The sequence below is a fragment of the Coregonus lavaretus genome (genome assembly GCF_964263955.1).
Source record: "Coregonus lavaretus genome assembly, chromosome: 14".
NCBI lineage: Eukaryota > Metazoa > Chordata > Actinopteri > Salmoniformes > Salmonidae > Coregonus > Coregonus lavaretus.
In genome coordinates this window covers 1,230,405-1,255,513 of record NC_140001.1, presented here as the reverse complement: position 1 = coordinate 1,255,513, position 25,109 = coordinate 1,230,405, and the positions used below count along the sequence as shown (strand labels likewise).

The window sequence follows — 25,109 nt, the reverse complement described above, 5'->3', positions numbered from 1 at the left end:
GTCTCAGGGTAGTAGGTTGGTGGGCTATACTCAGCCTTGTCTCAGGGTAGTAGGTTGGTGGGCTATACTCAGCCTTGTCTCAGAGTAGGTTGGTGGGCTATACTCAGCCTTGTCTCAGGGTAGTAGGTTGGTGGTCTATACTCAGCCTTGTCTCAGGGTAGTAGGTTGGTGGGCTATACTCAGCCTTGTCTCAGGGTAGTAGGTTGGTGGGCTATACTCAGCCTTGTCTCAGGGTAGTAGGTTGGTGGTCTGTTGATATCCCTCTGGTGGTGTGGGGGCTGTGCTTTGGCAAAGTGGGTGGGGTTATATGCTGCCTGGTTGGCCCTGTCCGGGGGTATCGTCGGACGGGGCCACAGTGTCCCCCGACCTCCCCCCGTCTCAGCCTCCATTATCTATGCTGCAATAGTCTATGTGCCGGGGGGCTAGGGTCAGTCTGTTATATCTGGTGTTATTCTCCTGTCTCATCCGGTGTCCTGTGTGAATTTAAGTATGATCCCTCTAATTCTCTCTCTCTCTCCCTCCCCTCCCGGAGGACCTGAGCCCTAGGACCATGCCTCAGGACTACCTGGCCTGATGACTCCTGGCCGTCCCCAGTCCACCTGGTCGTGCTGCTGCTCCAGTTTCCACTCTTCTGCCTGCGGCTATGGAACCCTGACCTGTTCACCGGACGTGCTACCATGTCCCAGACCTGCTGTTTTCAACTCTCCCTCTCTCTACCGCACCTGCTATTTCAACCTCTAAATGGCCGGCTATGAAAAGCCAAGTGACATTTACTCCTGATGTACTGACCTGTTGCAACCTCTACAACCACTGTGATTATTATTTGATTGATTGATTGATTGATTGTCCCCAGTCCACCTGCTTGTGCTGCGGCTCCCTGACCTGTTCACCGGATGTGTCCCGGACCTACCTACCTAGGTGTGGGTAGCCTATATTAACTTCATATTAATTATTATATGCCATTTAGCAGACGCTTTTATCCAAAGCCACTTACAGTCATGTGTGCATACATTTTTACGTATGGGTGGTCCCGGGGATCGAACCCACTACCCTGGCGTTACAACCGCCGTGCTCTACCAGCTGAGCTACAGAGGAACACGTTTCACCAACTCAACTTACGTGATGTACTTGTTGTAGAGTACGAAGGCGTGCTCGGTGTTCCCCTCCTCAGTGTAGATGTTGGCCATGCGGATCATCTCCATGCCGGACCTGAAGTACCTCCGGGGGGGAACATCCTCGTTCACGTCCACAGAGCTGCCCTTCTTGGTCAGGGCACGGACACGGTCTTCAGGGGGCAGGCTGACATCAGTGTGGTCCGCCATCCGGAACTTTCTCCCTACACACCTGACAGGAAATCAAACCATTGTTAGTCTGCTTCAGAAATTGCACCCTATATATAGTGCACTATTTTTGACCAGCTGGCTATCGGGTCGGCTCGCTGGGGTTCCACCCACCTCACCTACAGACCTGACAGGGAGTTCAGTTAATCAATCAAATGTATTGATTAAGCTCTAGTTTCCATTAGCACTTGTCACGGAGGGCGCGTTCCACAGCTAAGGCGAGGCAACAACCAATGGTTGCGTGCCATGTCATCGACTGTGTCAGACTGGCGAAATGCTATAACGTGATGTGGTTAGCTGATACTTAAAATATCTATCCAGGCGTTGTAAGATCTGCTAGGTTTCAGCAAAGTCTAAGCATCGGAACGCGCCCAAAGGAGAGACTTTGTTCTTCACTGACTAATGAAAACTTAAAATATGATACTGTAAAATCACATTGGATGCGTTTACACAGGCAGCCCAATTGTAACGTGATTAAGCGTTCATTAGTCAGTGAAGAAGTGAGTCTCTCCTGGTGACAACAAACCATGGCATGACGACACGGGACAGGCTATACGGACACTCCTGGTGCCCAAATTGATGACGTATTACATTTACATTTACATTTTAGTCATTTAGCAGACGCTCTTATCCAGAGCGACTTACAGTTAGTGAATACATTTTTTATTTTATACTGGCCCCCCGTGGGAATCAAACCCACAACCCTGGCGTTGCAAACGCCATGCTCTATCAACTGAGCTACATCCCTGCCGGCCATTCCCTCCCCTACCCTGGACGACGCTGGGCCAATTGTGCACCGCCCATGAGTCTCCCGGTCACGGCCGGCTACGACAGAGCCTGGATTCTAACCAGGATCTCTAGTGGCACAGTTAGCACTGCGATGCAGTGCCTTAGACCACTGCGCCACTCAGGATGTCGCGCAGCACACGTATGTCGCGCAGCTGCGAGTCACGTGGAGACGAATGGATTGAGTTCAGTCCTGATGAGCCCTTCCCAGCTAGCTAATGTACGCTGGCTAGCTGGCAGCAACAGCAGCATAGCGCTTGGATAAAACCTGGAAAAGTTGTTTATTTCGATGTGCCTGGGAGAAGTAACTTTGTAGTATTGGTCACCAGCTGTTTCTGTGTTGCTGGCATATTAGTCCCACTAGATTATATTCTGACCAGGATAGCAGCCTATGAGTCGTTCCAGGTTATTTCAGCCAGCCATGACACCCACCATCTCAGATTGTTCTGAAATAGTTTCTGTAGTTAGATTGGCATCCTGAAACATTATTTTTGTTGAAATGTAATTTTATATCTGAGAACATAAGCTAATTGATTGCACCCAAATTGCCAAATTGTAATTGATTGGATTCAGATTATATTCAATATAGTACCAAACATTCGATTTGGACCAAACTTGTTCCTACCAATGAGGAAGACATGAAGAATCCCCAGAAAATGTCTAAAGCCACCCCACTCCCACCCCAACAATCAGCATAGAGTATGAGTTCTCTATGAAGCTGTGGTATGAGTTCTCTATGAAGCTGTGGTATGAGTTCTCTATGAAGCTGTGGTATGAGTTCTCTATGAAGCTGTGGTATGAGTTCTCTATGAAGCTGTGGTATGAGTTCTCTATGAAGCTGTGGTATGAGTTCTCTATGAAGCTGTGGTATGAGTTCTCTATGAAGCTGTGGTATGAGTTCTCTATGAAGCTGTGGTATGAGTTCTCTATGAAGCTGTGGTATGAGTTCTCTATGAAGCTGTGGTATGAGTTCTCTATGAAGCTGTGGTATGAGTTCTCTATGAAGCTGTGGTATGGAGTTCTCTATGAAGCTGTGGTATGAGTTCTCTATGAAGCTGTGGTATGAGTTCTCTATGAAGCTGTGGTATGAGTTCTCTATGAAGCTGTGGTATGAGTTCTCTATGAAGCTGTGGTATGAGTTCTCTATGAAGCTGTGGTATGAGTTCTCTATGAAGCTGTGGCTTGGAGTTCTCTATGAAGCTGTGGCTTGGAGTTCTCTATGAAGCTGTGGTATGAGTTCTCTATGAAGCTGTGGTATGAGTTCTCTATGAAGCTGTGGTATGAGTTCTCTATGAAGCTGTGGTATGAGTTCTCTATGAAGCTGTGGTATGAGTTCTCTATGAAGCTGTGGTATGAGTTCTCTATGAAGCTGTGGTATGAGTTCTCTATGAAGCTGTGGTATGAGTTCTCTATGAAGCTGTGGTATGAGTTCTCTATGAAGCTGTGGTATGAGTTATCTATGAAGCTGTGGTATGAGTTCTCTATGAAGCTGTGGTATGAGTTCTCTATGAAGCTGTGGCTTGGAGTTCTCTATGAAGCTGTGGCTTGGAGTTCTCTATGAAGCTGTGGTATGAGTTCTCTATGAAGCTGTGGTATGAGTTCTCTATGAAGCTGTGGTATGAGTTCTCTATGAAGCTGTGGTATGAGTTCTCTATGAAGCTGTGGCATGAGTTCTCTATGAAGCTGTGGTATGAGTTCTCTATGAAGCTGTGGTAGGAGTTCTCTATGAAGCTGTGGTAGGAGTTCTCTATGAAGCTGTGGTAGGAGTTCTCTATGAAGCTGTGGTAGGAGTTCTCTATGAAGCTGTGGTATGAGTTCTCTATGAAGCTGTGGTATGAGTTCTCTATGAAGCTGTGGTATGAGTTCTCTATGAAGCTGTGGTATGAGTTCTCTATGAAGCTGTGGTATGAGTTCTCTATGAAGCTGTGGTATGAGTTCTCTATGAAGCTGTGGTATGAGTTCTCTATGAAGCTGTGGTATGAGTTCTCTATGAAGCTGTGGCTTGGAGTTCTCTATGAAGCTGTGGTATGAGTTCTCTATGAAGCTGTGGTATGAGTTCTCTATGAAGCTGTGGTATGAGTTCTCTATGAAGCTGTGGTATGAGTTCTCTATGAAGCTGTGGCATGAGTTCTCTATGAAGCTGTGGCTTGGAGTTCTCTATGAAGCTGTGGTATGAGTTCTCTATGAAGCTGTGGTATGAGTTCTCTATGAAGCTGTGGTATGAGTTCTCTATGAAGCTGTGGTATGAGTTCTCTATGAAGCTGTGGTATGAGTTCTCTATGAAGCTGTGGTATGAGTTCTCTATGAAGCTGTGGTATGAGTTCTCTATGAAGCTGTGGTAGGAGTTCTCTATGAAGCTGTGGTAGGAGTTCTCTATGAAGCTGTGGTAGGAGTTCTCTATGAAGCTGTGGTATGAGTTCTCTATGAAGCTGTGGTATGAGTTCTCTATGAAGCTGTGGTATGAGTTCTCTATGAAGCTGTGGTATGAGTTCTCTATGAAGCTGTGGCTTGGAGTTTTGCTTCTATACGATCAAATGTATTCCCTGTGAATCTGGTGATGTATTTTCCCCTGTTGAGAGGAAATATTAATTGAAGTTGCTTGCATTATTTACCATAAAGTAGTGTGACAGTACCAGGTTTTGACCACTAGATGCTGCTGTTCCTGCTCTACTATTTTATCTATTTTGCTGGTCTCTTGTGTTTATCAAATAGATCACATTTCCTTTGCAACTTTGGGTAGAAAACCAATAGATTTGGTTCATGATGAAAATACATGGTGTGGTCATCCTCACTATTCAAGCCAGTCCTCCATGAAAGCAAATCCGTTTGTCCTTCTTTTATGCTTAATCTGTGTCCAGGAAACGGCACCTTTGTGTGTGGTTTATTCCCTTCAAAAAAGGTCTGGATTCATTACTGTTCCTGACCATTCCTGGTGAACAAGCAAACCATTAGGTTACAGCAGTTCTAAATGGTTTCAATGTTATGGTATCTAATGGTCTTCAATGGTAAAAGTCCCAAACACACACTGTATTGTGTTTTGCGGTGGTAATGTTGTTTGGTTTAATGGTAAATGTCACTAATCACACTACATATTGAGCTGATTCACCGCTTCGACCAGCCTTTATGCCTGTGCACACCGCTCAGGTAGCTTAGTGGGTAAGAGCGTTGTGCCAGTAACCGAAAGGTCGCTGGTTCTAATCCCCGAGCCGACTAGGTGAAAGATCTGTCGATGTGCCCTTGAGCAAGGCACTTAACCCTAATTGCTCCTGTAAGTCGCTCTGGATAAGAGCGTCTGCTAAATGACTAAAATGTAAAAATGCTTCAACCAGCCTTTATGCCTGTGCTCACCGCTTTCAAAAATGAATCTATTAGCACTTCACTCAGAGCACACAGCTCTCCTGCCAGTCAATGTTGTTGCCTGAGGTGGGATGTAGGATTCGTATTTCTTTGTGTGATTATCAGCTATGAAATAAAACAGCAGAAATACATTGAAAAACAGCTACTGCTGCATTTTTCTACAATAAATCTCAACTCACACGTGCTCATACTTGACTTTTGACCATTTTCATTCGCAAATGTAATGCTCACACTGTAGAGCACTGCAATTTGACCACCCGCCAACGTGGCTGGTAAAATAGACATTCTTACCCACCAATACCCAGTGCTTGATTTTGACTGAAATAGACGCAGGTAATCATATTGGGTGCCGGTCCTCTTTATATTTAGGTGCAGGAGCTCCACAATACTTTTGAGCTAATATTCTATAAGAGGAACAGGAGCTCAAGCAGTAGAACATTTGAGGTGCTGGTACTCCGCTCCAGTGAACTGCCCAAGTCAAGCACTGCCAATACCTAAATCTATCCACATTTGGCGGGTGGTTAATTTTAATAATAATAATAATAATTTTATATAATTATATATTATTAATTAACACCCGCCAAATGTGGATAGATGTATGTATTGGCAGTGCTTGACTTGGGCAGGAGCTCAATTGACTGATTTCTTTATATGAACTGTAACGCAGTAAAATCTTTGAAATTGTTGCATTTTGTGTTTATATTTTTGTTCAGTTTATATTGAAATATATTATATTTCCGTATGGGTAGATTTCATGAAAAAGTTGTTTTAGGTGTTTGAAAAATTCTCCAACCCCTCCGGACCGACCCCCAGCCATCCGTTGCTCCACAGATTTCTGGGGTGACGCTCCTGCTGGGAAGGGCTCAGTAGGAACCAGTTCGTCACCACTCGACTCTCCCTGCGCGACATACGGACAACAGCCTCTCCCTGATGACACACACTGTTATAAAGTGTCCACAATTAAGTATTCTTATGTATATTAAGTATTATGTGCATAAACATTAGTGCTTTTTTTCCCCCCACAATTTTGGACTAGCTAGTCAACAGAAACGTCTGAGCATGCTGAATCTGTCGCTAGCCAAGTTTAGTTGGCCCTGATTTCTCCATATCATGTTTGGGCTGCTAACTAGCTAGTTAGCTAGCCGTGACCGATGTGAAGTTAACCTCAATGGGCGACTTGCTAGCTAGACATGACCGATTTGAAGTTACCCATACACTTGATGTATGCTAACTAGACATGTTTCACCATCATCCCATACTGAAAAACATGAATTGCAGGGTCAAGATTGATTTACCAGCTGTTCTAACAGTAGCTAGCTTAGCAAAACTAACTTACGTTCGGTTGTTTTCAAATTCTCAGCTGGTTGCGCGAGGAAATCTGTAGTTTTCACCAACAAATATGTATCAACGAGTATATCATGAAATTCAGGGCCTATTTATCGTTGTCTTTATCAAGTAAATGTTCAGTTTAGTAAATAATTAGGTGGCTAATTGCTACAACTGTCTACTTCCGCATCTCCAACAGCGTCTCGTCAGCAGCACTATAAAATGACTTCCGGGTCACGGAATTTCGGTATTGTTCAAAATAAAAGTCCTATACACAACAGTATAAAAGTGTTATTATGTGTATTTATTGATGATATACGAAAAATAATTGTCTCAACATTCATGTTTAAGTGACATTTGCATTAAGTTTGGGTTAGGTCAAATCCCAGCTAGCAAAGAGGTTTTGGCCCAATCCAACCATATTTCGGTGCGACATTATACGTCATATTGAAAGACTGCCCAGAATCGACCAGAGTACATCGGGTTGATTTCTTCTTCTGCCAGAACTAAACCGACACTGCCGATGAAATTCATATTAATATTACCCATCCACCCCAGATAGTTTTCAATTCAGTTGCATTACACTATATCAAAATACAAACAGCTATAACAACCTTAAATAATGAACAAGTAGACATATACTCATTACTCAGAATTGTATTTTATTATTTTAACAGGAAAGATATTACAATTCATTCAAAAAATCACATAGGGAGTAGGGAGCAGAGCCCACATCCACGACATCAGAGCCCACGTCCACGACATCAGAGCCCACATCAGACCAGCTGCAGCATGGCCTGTGACTCAAACTGGCCTGTAACTAAAAACTAGCCTTTCACTACAACCAATACCATTGACATCAATCTCTCTCTGGTCATGGTTTTACAAGTTTTGAAATCTCACTGCAGTATCAACTTTGCCATGGGGCCATTTTGAAATATAATTGTAACATGGTCTGAGAATAACAATAATATACTAATAATATATACTTTACTAGTGTCAATATACTAATAGTATATACTTTACTAGTGTCAATATACTAATAGTATATACTTTACTAGTGTCAATATACTAATAGTATATACTTTACTAGTGTCAATATACTAATAGTATATACTTTACTAGTGTCAATATACTAATAGTATATACTTTACTAGTGTCAATATACTAATAATATATACTTTACTAGTGTCAATATACTAATAATATATACTTTACTAGTGCCAATATACTATTAATATATACTTTACTAGTGTCAATATACTAATAATATATACTTTACTAGTGTCAATATACTAATAATATATACTTTACTAGTGTCAATATACTAATAATATATACTTTACTAGTGTCAATATACTAATAATATATACTTTACTAGTGTCAATATACTAATAATATATACTTTACTAGTGCCAATATACTAATAATATATACTTTACTAGTGCCAATATACTAATAATATATACTTTACTAATGTCTTTTGAAGCGCATTTTGGCCAGTTTTATAGTAAAGAGAAAAATGGTTTCAAGTTATAAGACAGACATTATGTGCATGGCCTTATACATCTAAGTGATGAATATTATCTCAGGGTTTCTTTTTCAAAACTTCTTAGGTTTAAAAAATGGTTTCAAGTTATAAGACAGATGTCAGAGTTTGACCCTCTGATGGCTGTGGTGAAGGACCATGTGGAAATATCTCACAATGATGGTCCTATTCCACAACAGCTCAGATGTCCAGACGTCAAAACTATGAAATAACACATATGGAATCATCTAGTAACCAAAAAAGTGTTAAACAAATATATATATTTGCCTTGATGACAGCTTTGCACACTCTTGGCATTCTCTCAACCAGCTTCATGAGGTAGTCACCTGGAATGCATTTCAATTAACAGGTGTGCTTTCTTAAAAGTTAATTTTGTGGAATTTCTTTCCTTCTTAATGCGTTTGAGCCAAACAGTTGTGTTGTAACAAGGTAGGGGGTATACAGAAGATAGCCCTATTTGGTAAAAGACCAAGTCCATATTATGGCAAGAACAGCTCAAATAAGCAAAGAGAAACGACAATCCTGGAGTCCAAATTGGAGATTTTTGGTTCCAACCGCCGTGTCTTTGTGAGACGCAGTGTGGGTGAATGGATGATCTCCGCATGTGCATTTCCCACCGTAAAACATGGAGGAGGAGGTGTTTTGGTGTGGGGGTGCTTTGCTGGTGACACTGTCTGTGATTTCTTTAGAATTCAAGGCACACTTAACCAGCATGGCTACCACAGCATTCTGCAGCGATACGCCATCCCATCTGGTTTGGGCTTAATGGGACTATCATTTGTTTTTCAACAGGACAATTACCCAACACACCTCCAGGCTGTGTAAGGGCTATTTTACCAAGAAGGAGAGTGATGGAGTGCTGCATCAGATGACCTGGCCTCCACAATCCCCCGACCCTAACCAAATTAAGATGGTTTGGGATGAGTCGGACCGCAGAGTGAAGGAAAAGCAGCCAACAAGTGCTCAGCATATGTGGGAACTCCTTCAAGACTGTTGGAAAAGCATTCCAGGTGAAGCTGGTTGAGAGAATGCCAAGAGTGTGCAAAGCTGTCATCAAGGCAAAGGGTGGCTATTTGAAGAATCTCAAAGGGTGGCTATTTGAAGAATCTCAAATATAAAATATATTTAGATTTAACACTTTGTTGGTTACTACATGATTCCATATGCGTTATTTCATAGTTTTCAAATCAAATCAAATTGTATTTGTCACATACACGTGTTTAGCAGATGTTATTGCGGGTGTAGCGAAATCCTTGTGCTTCTAGCTCCGACAGTGCAGTAATATCTGTGTTTTGATGTCTTCACTATTATTCTACAATGTAAGAAAATAGTAAAAATAAAGAAAAACCCTTGAATGAGAAGGGGTGTCCAAACGTTTGACCAGTGGTGTAGCGTGGAACCCCGTATTATCGGCATATTCAACAGCGTTTAAGAAATATATTACCTTCAACAGTGTTATCTTGTGATCAAGCCTTCAATGTTATGCGATTATTTGACATTTCAGTGGAAATACTACTATTATCAGCTTTTTGATAAGCGGTTTAGCAAATAAATACATCCCGTATTATCGGCATATGGTCCCCAGTTATTGGCCACCTTACTATTTTGTTAAATTACAAGATATATCCGTTTAATTTTTTGTTGAAAAAAGAGACACCACTGACTAGTTGGCTAGCCTTCCGACAGCCATCCGATAATGACTTGCCTGTCAACTTTTCATTGCGTAGCCCGGTGCGCCCTCCTGTGGACTCTTAAGAAATGGTTCTTACCAACATATTCAGTGTTGTAACCAAATAATGCCATGGGTGGCGTGACCGACGTGACCGGTGGAGCTTTTCTCTTCCTTTTCTGTGCTGCAGTTTGAGAAAAAGTAGTGTTAGACTGAGCATGTTGCATGAAAACCCTTTTCAACTTGTTTACATCAATACCTCTGGAGGAAGCTGCAGAGGTTTTGGAGGAGGTGGAGATGACTTGAGGGCTGGTGCAATGGACTGTAGATATGGAAAGAGAGTTATTTTAGTTTTTTGACATTGCTGTTTTATAAAACAGATAACAGTCATTTTTTCGTAATTTAACGTGTTTACCTGTGGAGGTAAACTTTTCTAGAGCTAGGGCTGGGACTGGAGCAGGGGCTGGGACTGGAGCAGGGACTGGAGCAGGGGCTGGGACTGGAGCAGGGGCTGGCGCTGGGACTGGGACTGGAGCAGGGACTGGGACTGGAGCAGGGGCTGGGACTGGAGCAGGGGCTGGGACTGGAGCAGGGGCTGGAGCAGGGACTGGGACTGGAGCAGGGACTGGAGCAGGGGCTGGGACTGGAGCAGGGGCTGGGACTGGAGCAGGGGCTGGGACTGGAGCAGGGACTGGGACTGGAGCAGGGGCTGGGACTGGAGCAGGGACTGGGACTGGAGCAGGGGCTGGGACTGGAGCAGGGGCTGGGACTGGAGCAGGGACTGGAGCAGGGGCTGGGACTGGAGCAGGGGCTGGGACTGGAGCAGGGGCTGGGACTGGAGCAGGGGCTGGGACTGGAGCAGGGGCTGGGACTGGAGCAGGGACTGGAGCAGGGGCTGGGACTGGAGCAGGGGCTGGGACTGGAGCAGGGGCTGGGACTGGAGCAGGGGCTGGGACTGGAGCAGGGGCTGGGACTGGAGCAGGGACTGGAGCAGGGGCTGGGACTGGAGCAGGGGCTGGGACTGGAGCAGGGACTGGGACTGGAGCAGGGACTGGGACTGGAGCTAGGGCTGGGACTGGAGCAGGGGCTGGGACTGGAGCAGGGGCTGGGACTGGAGCAGGGGATGGGACTGGAGCAGGGGCTGGGACTGGAGCAGGGGATGGGACTGGAGCAGGGGCTGGGACTGGAGCAGGGGCTGGGACTGGAGCAGGGGCTGAGACTGGAGCAGGGGATGGGACTGGAGCAGGGGATGGGACTGGAGCAGGGACTGAGACTGGAGCAGGGACTGAGACTGGAGCAGGGGCTGGGACTGGAGCAGGGACTGGAGCAGGGACTGAGACTGGAGCAGGGACTGGGACTGGAGCAGGGACTGGGACTGGAGCAGGGACTGAGACTGGAGCAGGGGCTGGGACTGGAGCAGGGACTGAGACTGGAGCAGGGACTGGAGCAGGGGCTGGGACTGGAGCAGGGGCTGGGACTGGAGCAGGGACTGGAGCAGGGGCTGGGACTGGAGCAGGGACTGGGACTGGAGCAGGGACTGGGACTGGAGCAGGGACTGAGACTGGAGCAGGGGCTGGGACTGGAGCAGGGACTGAGACTGGAGCAGGGGCTGGGACTGGAGCAGGGACTGGAGCAGGGACTGGGACTGGAGCAGGGACTGGGACTGGAGCAGGGGCTGGGACTGGAGCAGGGACTGGGACTGGAGCAGGGGCTGGGACTGGAGCAGGGGCTGGGACTGGAGCAGGGGCTGAGACTGGAGCAGGCTGGGACTGGAGCAGGGGATGGGACTGGAGCAGGGACTGAGACTGGAGCAGGGACTGAGACTGGAGCAGGGGCTGGGACTGGAGCAGGGACTGGAGCAGGGACTGAGACTGGAGCAGGGACTGGGACTGGAGCAGGGACTGGGACTGGAGCAGGGACTGAGACTGGAGCAGGGGCTGGGACTGGAGCAGGGACTGAGACTGGAGCAGGGACTGGAGCAGGGGCTGGGACTGGAGCAGGGGCTGGGACTGGAGCAGGGACTGGAGCAGGGGCTGGGACTGGAGCAGGGACTGGGACTGGAGCAGGGACTGGGACTGGAGCAGGGGCTGGGACTGGAGCAGGGGCTGAGACTGGAGCAGGGACTGGAGCAGGGACTGAGACTGGAGCAGGGACTGGAGCAGGGGCTGGGACTGGAGCAGGGGCTGGGACTGGAGCAGGGACTGGGACTGGAGCAGGGACTGGGACTGGAGCAGGGACTGGGACTGGAGCAGGGACTGGGACTGGAGCAGGGGCTGGGACTGGAGCAGGGACTGGGACTGGAGCAGGGGCTGGGACTGGAGCAGGGGCTGGGGCTGGAGCAGGGACTGGAGCAGGGACTGGAGCAGGGGCTGGGACTGGAGCAGGGACTGGGACTGGAGCAGGGGCTGGGACTGGAGCAGGGACTGGGACTGGAGCAGGGACTGGGACTGGAGCAGGGACTGGAGCAGGGGCTGGGACTGGAGCAGGGGCTGGGACTGGAGCAGGGACTGGGACTGGAGCAGGGGCTGAGACTGGAGCAGGGGCTGGGACTGGAGCAGGGACTGGAGCAGGGGCTGGGACTGGAGCAGGGACTGGAGCAGGGACTGGGACTGGAGCAGGGACTGGGACTGGAGCAGGTGGTCACTGGGGAGGAGGCGCTGACGGATGGCACAGTGCTGCTGGTTCCAGGAGAGGCGGTGGTGAGACTCAGTAGGGACCGAGACAACATTAAACAGGACCCTTCAATGGCTGAAGGGTCAAGAAGGGAAGAGGGCACACTTCTTAAACCCTTCCACCACATAGCGCATGTCCTTGCATCGCTGATACGGGTAGCGGAATACTCTGGCAAATTCTGATTTGTTTACCATGTAGGAGTGGTCAGAATGGCTAAGGTCTCCAGCTACCTCGGAGAACTCAGCCTTTAAAGGGCCAAAGTATGCCACGTCCAGCGGCTGCAGGACATGGGTGCAGTGTGGTGGAAGACAAAGAAGTATAACCCCTTCCCTTAGTGCCTCCGCGAGCACCTGCGGGTCCATGTGGCTCTTGTGCCCATCGAAGAGGAGAAGGAGAGGGCGCTCCTTCACTGCATGCTTAAAGAAGTGCAGAAACCACTTCCTGAACAGGTCCCCGTCAATGTAGCCACCGCTAGCCAAGGCTTGGGGGGGGGGGGCCTCCCAGTGTGTAGTGGCCACCGGGGAAACACTTGGGGTAGATGATAAACAGAGGGACGTCCTCCCCAGCTGCGTTGAAGCAGGCCAGCACTGTGATGTGCTCCTTGGTCCCCAGAGCCTGCTGGTACACGTGTTTTGCGCCCCGGGGAGCCAGCACTTTGTGCCTGCTCTGGTCGCTACGAAACCCAGACTCATCGCAGTTATAGATTTGTCTTGGTTTCTCCCTCAACCCACTCTCCTCCAAGTGCTTCTCATAAGAAGTGAAGAAGGTGTCCATCGTCGGACGTGTGGCACACTCAGCTCTCCCCCTGTCCAGGGTGTCCGGCCTCCTCACGCTCAGGTTCTTGTGGCTCCTCCTGTACATTTCCCCCCACCGCTTCCCCAGTGGCGGGATTGTTTCCCCTGGGTGCCGAAACCTACAATAGAATAGAATACATATAATTGTCCATCCAGGATGAAAATGTTTGTTTTGGCATCACCATACACATCCACATTTACATCACACACATTGCGAACAGTCAGTCCACCAATCTACATAAATAAACACATAGAACACCAAATACCTGCGTATTTTGTCTGCGTATTTCATCAGCCTCTGTCTGGTGAAGGGGAACCCATGGCTGGCGCAGTAGATACAGTACTGCACCAGATAATTTTCATCCTCTGGTGCAAGCAACGTGGGCGGTCCACTGCGACAACCATGGGTCACCCGGCCGCTCAGCCTGTCCGCCAGGGTCTGCCGAGGTACACCATGCACCTTGGTCGATAAGAAAAGAAAACTGTTACTAGCAGATAAAATTCACATTCACGTAATCTCCTAAAAACAAAAGATGCCTAACCTTGGCAGCCTGGCGGATAGCCATCCCTGCCCCGCAGTCCTCCATGGCATGGAACATGTCCACCTCACTCCACTGCTTCCTCTTGACTTTCTCCATGCTGTGGTGTTAATACATGTAGCTAAATAACTTGGCATACTATACACATTTTAGAAAGATAACTCAACCTGAATATGTATAAACATTTACATTTCAAAGCTAAGGCATTGAAAGGTGATGAAAGTTTTCACAATAACTGAAAGTGTACCCACGTTTTTTGTTTGACGTTATCTATAATGAAAATTAGTGTCCCGATTAGTTTAATATTGATGCATACATTGTAACGTTTGACGAAATACTGCCTCTATGTAGCTGTTGTAAGATGAAACATAGCCAACAGTGATAGGTGTCAAAAAGTTCATGGTTCAAAGTTCCAAATACATTTTTGCAGATTGTGCAAAACGCCTCCGTCAGAGGACTCCCAATTTTGATACGGTAAAGCTTGACAACATGCAGCTGTTTTCGTGATATGTATTATCTAACGCTTACAATTTCTTTCCTTTTTGCTGTCTTAGCAGTTCTATCAACATTTAGCAACTAAGCTAGCAACATTAGAAAATCTGTTAGCTATATTTCAGAGGTAAAAAGATGGATATTAAATGATGTGTGGTCTGTCGCGCAGTCTAATTTTACAATATGCAGCGTGTCCCACAAAATGTGTACATATATAACTTTTTTGAAAACTCTCAAAACCTAACTTAACTTACATAAATTGCACTGAAAATCAGTGGTGAGCTAGATTTAGGGGGTGTCCGATGTTGGGGGAAAATTTGCTATATAAAATGTAAAGTACTGAGAACAGTTGAAAAATTCAATTGGTCTTCATTTTTAACAATAAGAGGTGTCTAACGTAATGAGCATTATATCACATCTCTATTGGTCGTCTGCTCTCCTCTGGTCTTCTGCTCTCCTCTGGTCTTCTGGTCTTCTGCTCTCCTCTCTTCTTCCTCCCTCCGTCTCGGTCAGAGGGGAGCTGCATCCACCTCTTGATGTATTTCTCAATTTCACCATCAGAAGCTTTAGTACTATGGTGGTTTTGCCGGACAGCACCTTTGAAAAATGAGAGAGAGAGAGAGAGAGAGAGAGAGAGAGAGAGAGAGAGAGAGAGAGAGACAGAGACAGAGAGAGACACAGAGAGACAGAGACATAAATTGAGACATATAAATTGTGACATTATGCCTGTCTTCCCAATGCAGTAGCCCTGAAGCAACCTTACTGAGAACTATGCCTTTCAGGGCAAGCCTGCTTCCCATTGGCCCCTTTCCAGTTCTTCTTCATGGCATTAGTCAGGAGTTTTGTTAGTATTCTCCACACAGTGTCCTTCGTGGTCAGTCCTCCAGCCAGTCCAAAAGATGTGATCTGAAAGACAACAAACTGGTACGTCATGAAGATAATACTGATTAGAGAACAGGGTTATTCATCAGAACGGGTAAAGCACCAAGGTGATGGTGAACCTGGGGCTGGACATGTTTAGGTGTAACGGCGTTCCAGGTCAGATTGAACTGGGCTTGTTTCGGGTGATTTACTTTACAATTTGCATTTAATTATTTAAAATCTTCCCATACCAGGTTATATTTTAGGTCTGGTTGCCCAGCAATCCTTCCCTCCACTCTCTTCAAGTGTTCCAGCAAGGTCACCGGAAACCCAAGGTCACCGGAAACGTCCGGAACCTCTGACGGGGTTGAACCATTCAACTGCAGCCTTTGCAGTTGCAGCAAAATCAAATCTAATTGTATTGGCCACATGCGCCGAATACAACAGGTGTAGACCTTACAGTGAAATGCTTACTTACAAGCCCTTAACCAACAATGCCGTTTTAAGAAAGAAAAAAAAAGTGTTAAGTAAATAATAGATACGTAAAAAATTATAATAATATATAATTAAATAATAATAATAATAATAATAATAATAAAAGAGCTGTTGTTGTTGTAGTGTGTCTAATGATGTTAAAATCTCATGAAGGGCTGCTGCAAAAAACACCCATTTAACCCCACGTTATCATTTCTCCTAATCCCCTAAATGTCCAACCAGTTGTGGTTTATCCCTCACATGACTAGTAAAAAGCATAGGCTTGGGCACACCCACAAATGTTGGTAGAGGTGCCAACTAACGGAAAGTAAACTATATACAAATAAAGAAAGTTGCTAAAATATCTAAAGCTCCTAACAATTTAATGGGTACAACCGAAACGTTAGTTGAATTGTTAGAAGCATATTTTGAGTGTGGAAACTTTATTTATTTTTCTCCCTCTCATGTAACACTAACGATCAGCGAAGGCTGCTGTTGAATGGTCTGTAGTGGCTCAACCCTCGCTGGTGTCTCTGCTACACTGTGGAGGTCTAATGGCTGGTGCAGGAGGTCAACTCTGTCCCTTTGTGGGCTTGGACCTTCCTTGGTGGTTTCTCCATTGGCTCACTTTCAACCTCACTTTCAACCTCACTGGTTATCTGCTATTAGTGTCTTTGGTGTTGAACATACATCAGGCTTTTTACACGCAAAACAAATGCTATTGTAGTCAGGCAGTTGGCAAACATATCTAGCAACTCATGCAGATTGATATTTAGGCTATCATGTGGTTTTGAGAACATAAAGGATCTCAAAATCATATTCGACAACTGGTAGTTCTCCCTTCCTTTTCTCTTCCTCTATGCTGAGGTCATCATCATCCTCCTCTGTCTCTTATCTTCCTCTATGCTGAGGTCATCATCATCCTCCTCTGTCTGAAGATTATAATGGACCACAGCCATAAGACAGAGGATGATGATGATGACCATACGCTGGGCTTCATCATATGTTTCTGTAAGATAATATTTTCTGTATGTATGCTACCTGTTGCCTGCAGATTACAGATACATACTGTTCTCTTATGAGAGTGCTGTAAGTTTTACAAAACATACACGAGTACAAATAGTTGACTGCAAATTCAAAAACAAATTGTTGGTTTTAATACATATTGCCAGATGAGAATGTCTTCTTACCTCTAGTGTACCTGTTGTGAACATCAAATAAACCCCGGGTTTCATCAGGCGCCTCATTTCTCTTCAACGACCTTGTGTATTATTCATAGGGCTCGTCATCCTGGACACTGGCACATCCTCTGTGGTTGATGGAGGGCTTTGTGCTGGCCACAGTTCCTAAATGGCACAGCTAGGAAAGATTAGGAAAAGCACCTAATAGTTGAAGGCTACTTCATATAGGTCAATTCCTCAGAGTGTAAAGGGTTAAGTCACATGACGCAACTAAAACGGTGATGTTTCAGTGTGGGTCAAGTTTAGAATGTTGAAAGTAACGCGTTTCAGTAAATTAAACTGTATGTGACAGACAGACAGACAACAGGAGCGGACATTGTTCATTACCAGTAGAGATGTGATGTAATGCTCATTACTTTAGACACCTCTTAATGCACTGTTAAAAAAAAAAGAAAAACAATTTGTATTTTCAACTGATCTCAGTACTTCACATTTTATATAATCAATTTACATATGTACATTGATGTTCAGAAAAACCTTAAAGCCACAATCCGTAATTTACTCATCTGTTTGTGATTCACTCAATTATAGTTACATACCCATACATTCTGGAGGAATAGAAGTTAAAAGGCAGCTTAAGAGTGTAGCAGGGATGTAACTTTTCCCATAAAAGGTAGTTAGAAAAGAGCAGCAGTGATATCTACTATTGAGACCCCTACCCCAGCCACCAGCAGTGATATCTACTATTGAGACCCCTACCCCAGCCACCAGCAGTGATATCTACTATTGAGACCCCTACCCCAGCCACCAGCAGTGATATCTACTATTGAGACCCCTACCCCAGCCACCAGCAGTGATATCTACTATTGAGACCCCTACCCCAGCCACCAGCAGTGATATCTACTATTGAGACCCCTACCCCAGCCACCAGCAGTGATATCTACTATTGAGACCCCTACCCTAAACCATGTTTTCCACCTGGCTACCCCTACCCCTACCCCGGCCACCAGCTCTGCACCCTCCGCTGCAACTTGCCCATGCCCCCCCCGCTTCTCCTTCACCCAAATTCAGACAGCTGCTGTTCTGAAACAGCTAAAAAATCTGGACCCCTAACAATCAGCTGGGCTAGACAATCTGGACCCTTTCTTTCTAAAATTAGCCACCGAAATTGTCGCAACCCCTATTACTAGCCTGTTCAACCTCTCTTTCGTATCGTCTGAGATCCCCAGAGATTGGAAAGCTGCTGCGGTCATCCCCCTCTTCAAAGGGGGTGACACTCTAGATCCAAACTGTTACAGACCTATATCCATCCTCCCCTGCCTTTCGAAAGTATTTGAAAGCCAAGTTAACAAACAGATAACCGACCATTTCGAATCCCACCATACCTTCTCCGCTATGCAATCCGGTTTCCGAGCTGGTCATGGGTGCACCTCAGCCACGCTCAAGGTCCTAAACGATATTATAACCGCGATCGATAAAAGACAGTACTGCGCAGCCGTCTTCATCGACCTGGCCAAGGCTTTCGACTCTGTCAATCACCGCATTCTTATTGGCAGACTAAATAGCCTTGGTTTCTCAAATGACTGCCTCGCCTGGTTCACCAACTACTTCTCAGATAGAGTTCAATGTGTCAAATCGGAGGGCCTGTTGTCTGGACCTATGGCAGTCTCTATGGGGGTGCCACAGGGTTCAATTCTTGGGCCGACTCTTTTCTCTGTGTATATTAATGATGTCGCTCTTGCTGCTGGTGACTCTCAGATCCACCTCTACGCAGACGACACCATTTTGTATACATCTGGCCCTTCATTGGACACTGTGTTAACAAACCTCCAAACGAGCTTCAATGCCATACAGCACTCCTTCCGTAGCCTCCAACTTCTCTTAAACACTAGTAAAACTAAATGCATGCTTTTCAATCGAACGCTGCTTGCACCCGCCTGCCTGACTAGAATCACTACTCTCGGCGGGTCTGACTTAGAATATGTGGACAACTACAAATACCTAAGTGTCTGGTTAGAACGTAAACTCTCCTTCCAGACTCACATTAAGCATCTCCAATCCAAAGTTAAATCTAGAATCAGCTTCCTATTTCGTAACAAAGCCTCCTTCACTCATGCTGCCAAACATGCCCTCGTAAAACTGACTATCCTACCGATCCTTGACTTCGGCGATGTCATTTACAAAATAGCCTCCAACACTCTACTCAGCAAATTGGATGTAGTCTATCACAGTGCCATCCGTTTTGTCACCAAAGCCCCATATACTACCCACCATTGGGACCTGTACGCTCTCGTTGGCTGGCCCTCACTACATATTAGTTGCCAAACCCACTGGCTCCAGGTCATCTATAAATCACTGCTAGGCAAATCCCTGCCTTATCTTAGCTCATTGGTCACCATAGCAACACCCACCCGTAGTATGCGCTCCAGCAGGTATATCTCACTGGTCATCCCCAAAGCCAACACCTCCTTTGGCCGCCATTCCTTCCAGTTCTCTGCTGCAAATGACTGGAACGAACTGCAAAAATCTCTGAAGCTGGAGACTCTTATCTCCCTCACTAACTTTAAGCATCAGTTGTCAGAGCACCTTACCGATCACTGCACCTGTACACAGCCCATCTGTAATTAGCCCACCCAACTACCTCATCCCTATATTGTTATTTATTTTGCTAATTTGCACCCAAGTATCTCTAATATCTTCTGCACATCATCTTCTGCACATCTATCACTCCAGTGTTAATACCAAATTGTAATTATTTTGCACTATAGCCTATTTATTGCCTTACCTCCATAACTTACTACATTTGCACACACTGTATATATATTTTCTATTGTATTTTTGACTTTATGTTTTGTTTACCCCATATGTAACTCTGTGTTGTTGTTTTTATCGCACTGCTTTGCTTTATCTTGGCCAGGTCGCAGTTGTAAATGAGAACTTGTTCTCAACTGGCTTACCTGGTTAAATAAAGGTGAAATAAAATTAAAAATTAAAATTAAAAAAGACAAGCGTTGTCGGGTCACAGCTCTGAGATGTACAGGACTTACTAAGAGAGAGTAAGACTACCTATAATTAACCTGTCTGTCTCTCTAGAATGAACCCGTCTGTCTAGAATTAACCTGTCTCTCTGTCTAGAATGTCTGTCTCTCTGTCTGGAATTAACCTGTCTATCTGTCTGTCTGTCTGCCTGTCTGTCGCTTCCTAGATGTAACCTGTCTGTCTCTCTCTCTCAAATTAACCTGTATGTCTCTTTGTCTCGAATTAACCTGTCTGTCTCGAATTAACCTGTCTCTCTTTCTCTCTCAAATTAACCTGTCTGTCTCTCTCTCTCAAATTAACCTGTCTGTCTCTCTCTCTCAAATTAACCTGTATGTCTCTCTGTCTCGAATTAACCTGTCTGTCTCTTTGTCTCGAATTAACCTGTCTGTCTCGAATTAACCTGTCTCTCTTTCTCTCTCAAATTAACCTGTCTCTCTTTCTCTCTCGAATGAATCTGTCTGTCTCTCTAGAATTAACCTGTCTGTCTGTCTGTCTGCCTGTCTGTCTCTTCCTATATATAACCTGTCTGTCTCTCTGTCTAGAATTAAACTGTCTGTCTCTCTCTCTCAAATTAACCTGTCTGTCTCTCTCTCTCAAATTAACCTGTCTGTCTCTCTGTCTCGAATTAACCTGTCTGTCTCTTTGTCTCGAATTAACCTGTCTCTCTCAAATTAACCTGTCTGTCTTTCTGTCTCAAATTAACCTGTCTGTCTTTCTGTCTCGAATTAACCTTTTTCTTTGCAACTCTGCCTAGAAGGTCAGCATCCCAGCATCCCAATCTTCACTGTTGACGTTGAGACTGGTGTTTTGCGGGTACTATTTCATGAAGCTGCCAGTTGAGGACCTGTGAGGCGTCTGTTTCTCAAACTAGACACTAATGTATTTGTCCTCTTGCTCAGTTGTGCACCGGGGCCTCCCACTCCTCTTTCTATTCTGGTTAGAGCCAGTTTGCGCTGTTCTGTGAAGGGAGTAGTACACAGCATTGTACGAGATGTTCAGTTTCTTGGCAATTTCTCGCATTGGAATAGCCTTCATTTCTCAGAACAAGAATAGACTGATGAGTTTCAGAAGAAAGTTATTTGTTTCTTGCCATTTTGAGCCTGTAATCGAACCCACAATTGCTGATGCTCCAGATACTCAACTAGTCTCAAGAAGGCCAGTTTTATTGCTTCTTTAATCAGCACAACAGTTTTCAGCTGTGCTAACATAATTGCAAAATGGTTTTCTAATGATCAATTAGCCTTTTAAAATGATAACCTTGGATTAGCAAACACAACGTGCCATTGGAACACAGGACTGATGGTTGCTGATAATGGGCCTCTGTACGCCTATGTAGATATTCCATAAAAAATCAGCCATTTCCAGCTACAATAGCCATTTACAACATTAACAATGTCTACACTTTATTTCTGATCAATTTGGTGTTATTTTAATGGACAACAAAATTGCTTTTCTTTCGAAAAGAAGGACATTTCTAAGTGACCACAAACTTTTGAACGGTAGTGTATGTTATCAAGCATTTCACACATGTTATCCAGATACTGACTGTTAGCACTTGGTGGTCTATAGCAGCTTCCCACCAGAATGGGCTTTAGGTGAGGCAGATGAACCTGTAGCCATATTACTTCAACAGTATTTAACATGAGATCATCTCTAAGCTTTACAGGAATGTGGTTCTGAATATAGACCGCAACACCGCCCTCGTTGGCATTTCTGTCTTTTCTGTAAATGTTATAACCTTGTATTGCTACCACTGTATCATCAAAGGTATTGTCTAAGTGAGTTTCAGAGATTGTCAGAATATGAATGTCATCTGTTACTAGCAAGTTATTCATTTCATGAACCATGTTTCTTAAGCTACATATGTTAATGTGGGCTATTTTTAGCACTTTTCTGGGATGCTTGATTGTTTTTATTGCTTTGTCAATTGAAGCTTTTCTTCAATGCTGAAAAGCGAACAATGTTTTTTAAAGCAAGAAAACAAACCTTTCACCTATTACTACCTGTCAGGTCAATGATGTGTAGAGCTATCTGGCCCATAATCTCGGCAGTCTCCCCATTAGACAGAGAGAGATGCACGAGCTCTGTGACTCACTCCAATTCATTTTATTCAAGTTAAAAATTATGAAGCACAGAATATCTGAAACATCAGAAAGAAATGACCTGCATGGAAGCGGGGTGAAAAATCAAGCAAGCAGCAGAATCCTTGATCAGCATGAAATGGCTCTTTGGTTTTATATCTCCAAGAAGAGCGGGTGTTTTCATCTCCAAACCCCCCAATGAAACTGGCGACTCCTGTGGCGGGCCGGGCGCAGTGTACGCTGACTCAGTCGCCAGGTGTATAGTGTTTCCTCCGGCACATTGGTGTGGCAGGCTTCCGGGTTAAGCGGGCACTGTGTCAAGAAGCAGTGCGGCTCAGTTGGGTTGTGTTTCAGAGGACGCACGACTTTCGACCTTCGCCTCTCCCGTGTCCGTACTGGAGTTGTAGCGATGGGACAAGACTGTAACAACCAATTGGATACCACGAAATTGGGGAGAAAAAGGGGTAAAAAAATAAAATATTTATATAAATAAAATAAGTATATATATATTATTTATATATATATATATATATATATACACACACACATTGGGGAGAACAAGTATTTGATACACTGCCAATTTTGCAGGTTTTCCTACTTACAAAGCATGTAGAGGTCTGTAATTTTTATCATAGGTACATTTCAACTGAGAGACGGAATCTAAAACAAAAATCCAGAAAATCACATTGTATGATTTCTAAGTAATTAATTTGCATTTTATTGCATGACATAAGTATTTGATACATCAGAAAAGCAGAACTTTATATTTGGTACAGAAACCTTTGTTTGCAATTACAGAGATCATATGTTTCCTGTAGGTCTTGACCAGGTTTGCACACACTGCAGCAGGGATTTTGGCCCACTCCTCCATACAGACCTTCTCCAGATCCTTCAGGTTTCGGGGCTGTCGCTGGGCAATACGGACTTTCAGCTCCCTCCAAAGATTTTCTATTGGGTTCAGGTCTGGAGACTGGCTAGGCCACTCCAGGACCTTGAGATGCTTCTTACGGAGCCACTCCTTAGTTGCCCTGGCTGTGTGTTTCGGGTCGTTGTCATGCTGGAAGACCCAGCCACGACCCATCTTCAATGCTCTTACTGAAGGAAGGAGGTTGTTGGCCAAGATCTCGCGATACATGACCCCATCCATCCTCCCCTCAATACGGTGCAGTCGTCCTGTCCCCTTTGCAGAAAAGCATCCCCAAAGAATGATGTTTCCACCTCCATGCTTCACGGTTGGGATGGTGTTCTTGGGGTTGTACGCATACTTCTTCTTCCTCCAAACACGGCGAGTGGAGTTTAGACCAAAAAGCTCTATTTTTGTCTCATCAGACCACATGACCTTCTCCCATTCCTCCTCTGGATCATCCAGATGGTCATTGGCAAACTTCAGACGGGCCTGGACATGCGCTGGCTTGAGCAGGGGGACCTTGCGTGCGCTGCAGGATTTGAATCTATGACGGCGTAGTGTGTTACTAATGGTTTTCTTTGAGACTGTGGTCCCAGCTCTCTTCAGGTCATTGACCAGGTCCTGCCGTGTAGTTCTGGGCTGATCCCTCACCTTCCTCATGATCATTGATGCCCCACGAGGTGAGATTTTGCATGGAGCCCCAGACCGAGGGTGATTGACCGTCATCTTGAACTTCTTCCATTTTCTAATAATTGCGCCAACAGTTGTTGCCTTCTCACCAAGCTGCTTGCCTATTGTCCTGTAGCCCATCCCAGCCTTGTGCAGGTCTACAATTTTATCCCTGATGTCCTTACACAGCTCTCTGGTCTTGGCCATTGTGGAGAGGTTGGAGTCTGTTTGATTGAGTGTGTGGACAGGTGTCTTTTATACAGGTAACGAGTTCAAACAGGTGCAGTTAATACAGGTAATGAGTGGAGAACAGGAGGGCTTCTTAAAGAAAAACTAAAAGGTCTGTGAGAGCCGGAATTCTTACTGGTTGGTAGGTGATCAAATACTTATGTCATGCAATAAAATGCAAATTAATTACTTAAAAATCATACAATGTGATTTTCTGGAGCATTGAGATTTATTTTACATTTAAGTCATTTAGCAGACACTGTTATCCAGACCGACTTACAGGAGCAATTAGGGTTAAGTGCCTTGCTCAAGGGCACATCGACAGATTTTTCACCTAGTCGGCTCAGGGATTAGAACCAGCGACCTTTCGGTTACTGGCACAACGTTCTTAACCACTAAGCTACGTGCCGCCCAATTTTAAACTGCAAAACCCATTACGCACCACTGTCCTTTATATACCAGGGTTGGCCTTCTCTAGCCACTCGTAGGCTCAGTCACTGGTATACTTTTATTTACATTTTGGGTTTACTACCATTTTATCTGGGTATTTTTATTCTTCAGAAATGTGGAGGGTGCTCCCTTTGTTCACAGTACTTTATCCTGCTAACTGTTCAAAATGTCCGAACTGAATTTGGTAAAAGGGCTTTTATGTATGCTGCGCCGTCGGCTTGGAACGCCTTACAAAATAGTTTTAAACTGGAAGAACATGCCCCGATTGGTGTTTTTAAATCATTGATGGAAGGATTTTGAGGCTGATTCCTTGACCTGTCAATGTTTTTTCATTTGCTGTTTTATGATTTCGTTATACTCTTGTGATTTCTATGGTTTTTACTAGATTACTTGTAGTTTTTCATGTTGTCTGTCTGTAATTGTATAATGACTTGGTGTGGACTATCTTGGCCAAGACGCTCTTGAAAAAGAGATTTCAAATCTTAATGAGCCCTTCCTGGTTAAAAAAATAAAATAAAATTTACTATCTGTCTAGAATTAAACTGTCTCTCTCTCTAATTAACCGGTCTGTCTTTGTCTGTTTAGAATGAATCTGTCTGTCTCTCTGTCTAGAATTAACCTGTCTGTCTCTCTAATGAACCTGTCTGTGTCTGTCTGTGTTCCACCATGGCAACCTGATACACCAGTCAACTAT

At 44.9% G+C, this 25,109-nt stretch overlaps 1 protein-coding gene across 2 annotated transcripts in view; it reads right to left on the bottom strand.

Moving 5' to 3' along the window:
* The window catches only part of LOC311141909 (STAM-binding protein-like A), a 31,362-nt gene extending 24,334 nt beyond the window's left edge, over window positions 1-7,028 (bottom strand). Inside the window, exons 1-2 of one of the 2 annotated variants that reach the window (XM_084177415.1) lie at window positions 6,820-7,028; window positions 1,120-1,344 (exon numbers count right to left, since the gene is read on the bottom strand). In XM_084177415.1, the coding sequence (XP_084033541.1) occupies window positions 1,120-1,322 (203 nt within the window). In that variant the 5' untranslated portion in view covers window positions 1,323-1,344; window positions 6,820-7,028. The remainder of the gene's footprint in view (window positions 1-1,119; window positions 1,345-6,819) is intronic. The other variant, XM_084177416.1, reaches the window with a different exon arrangement.
* Between the last annotated feature and the right edge of the window lie 18,081 nt (window positions 7,029-25,109).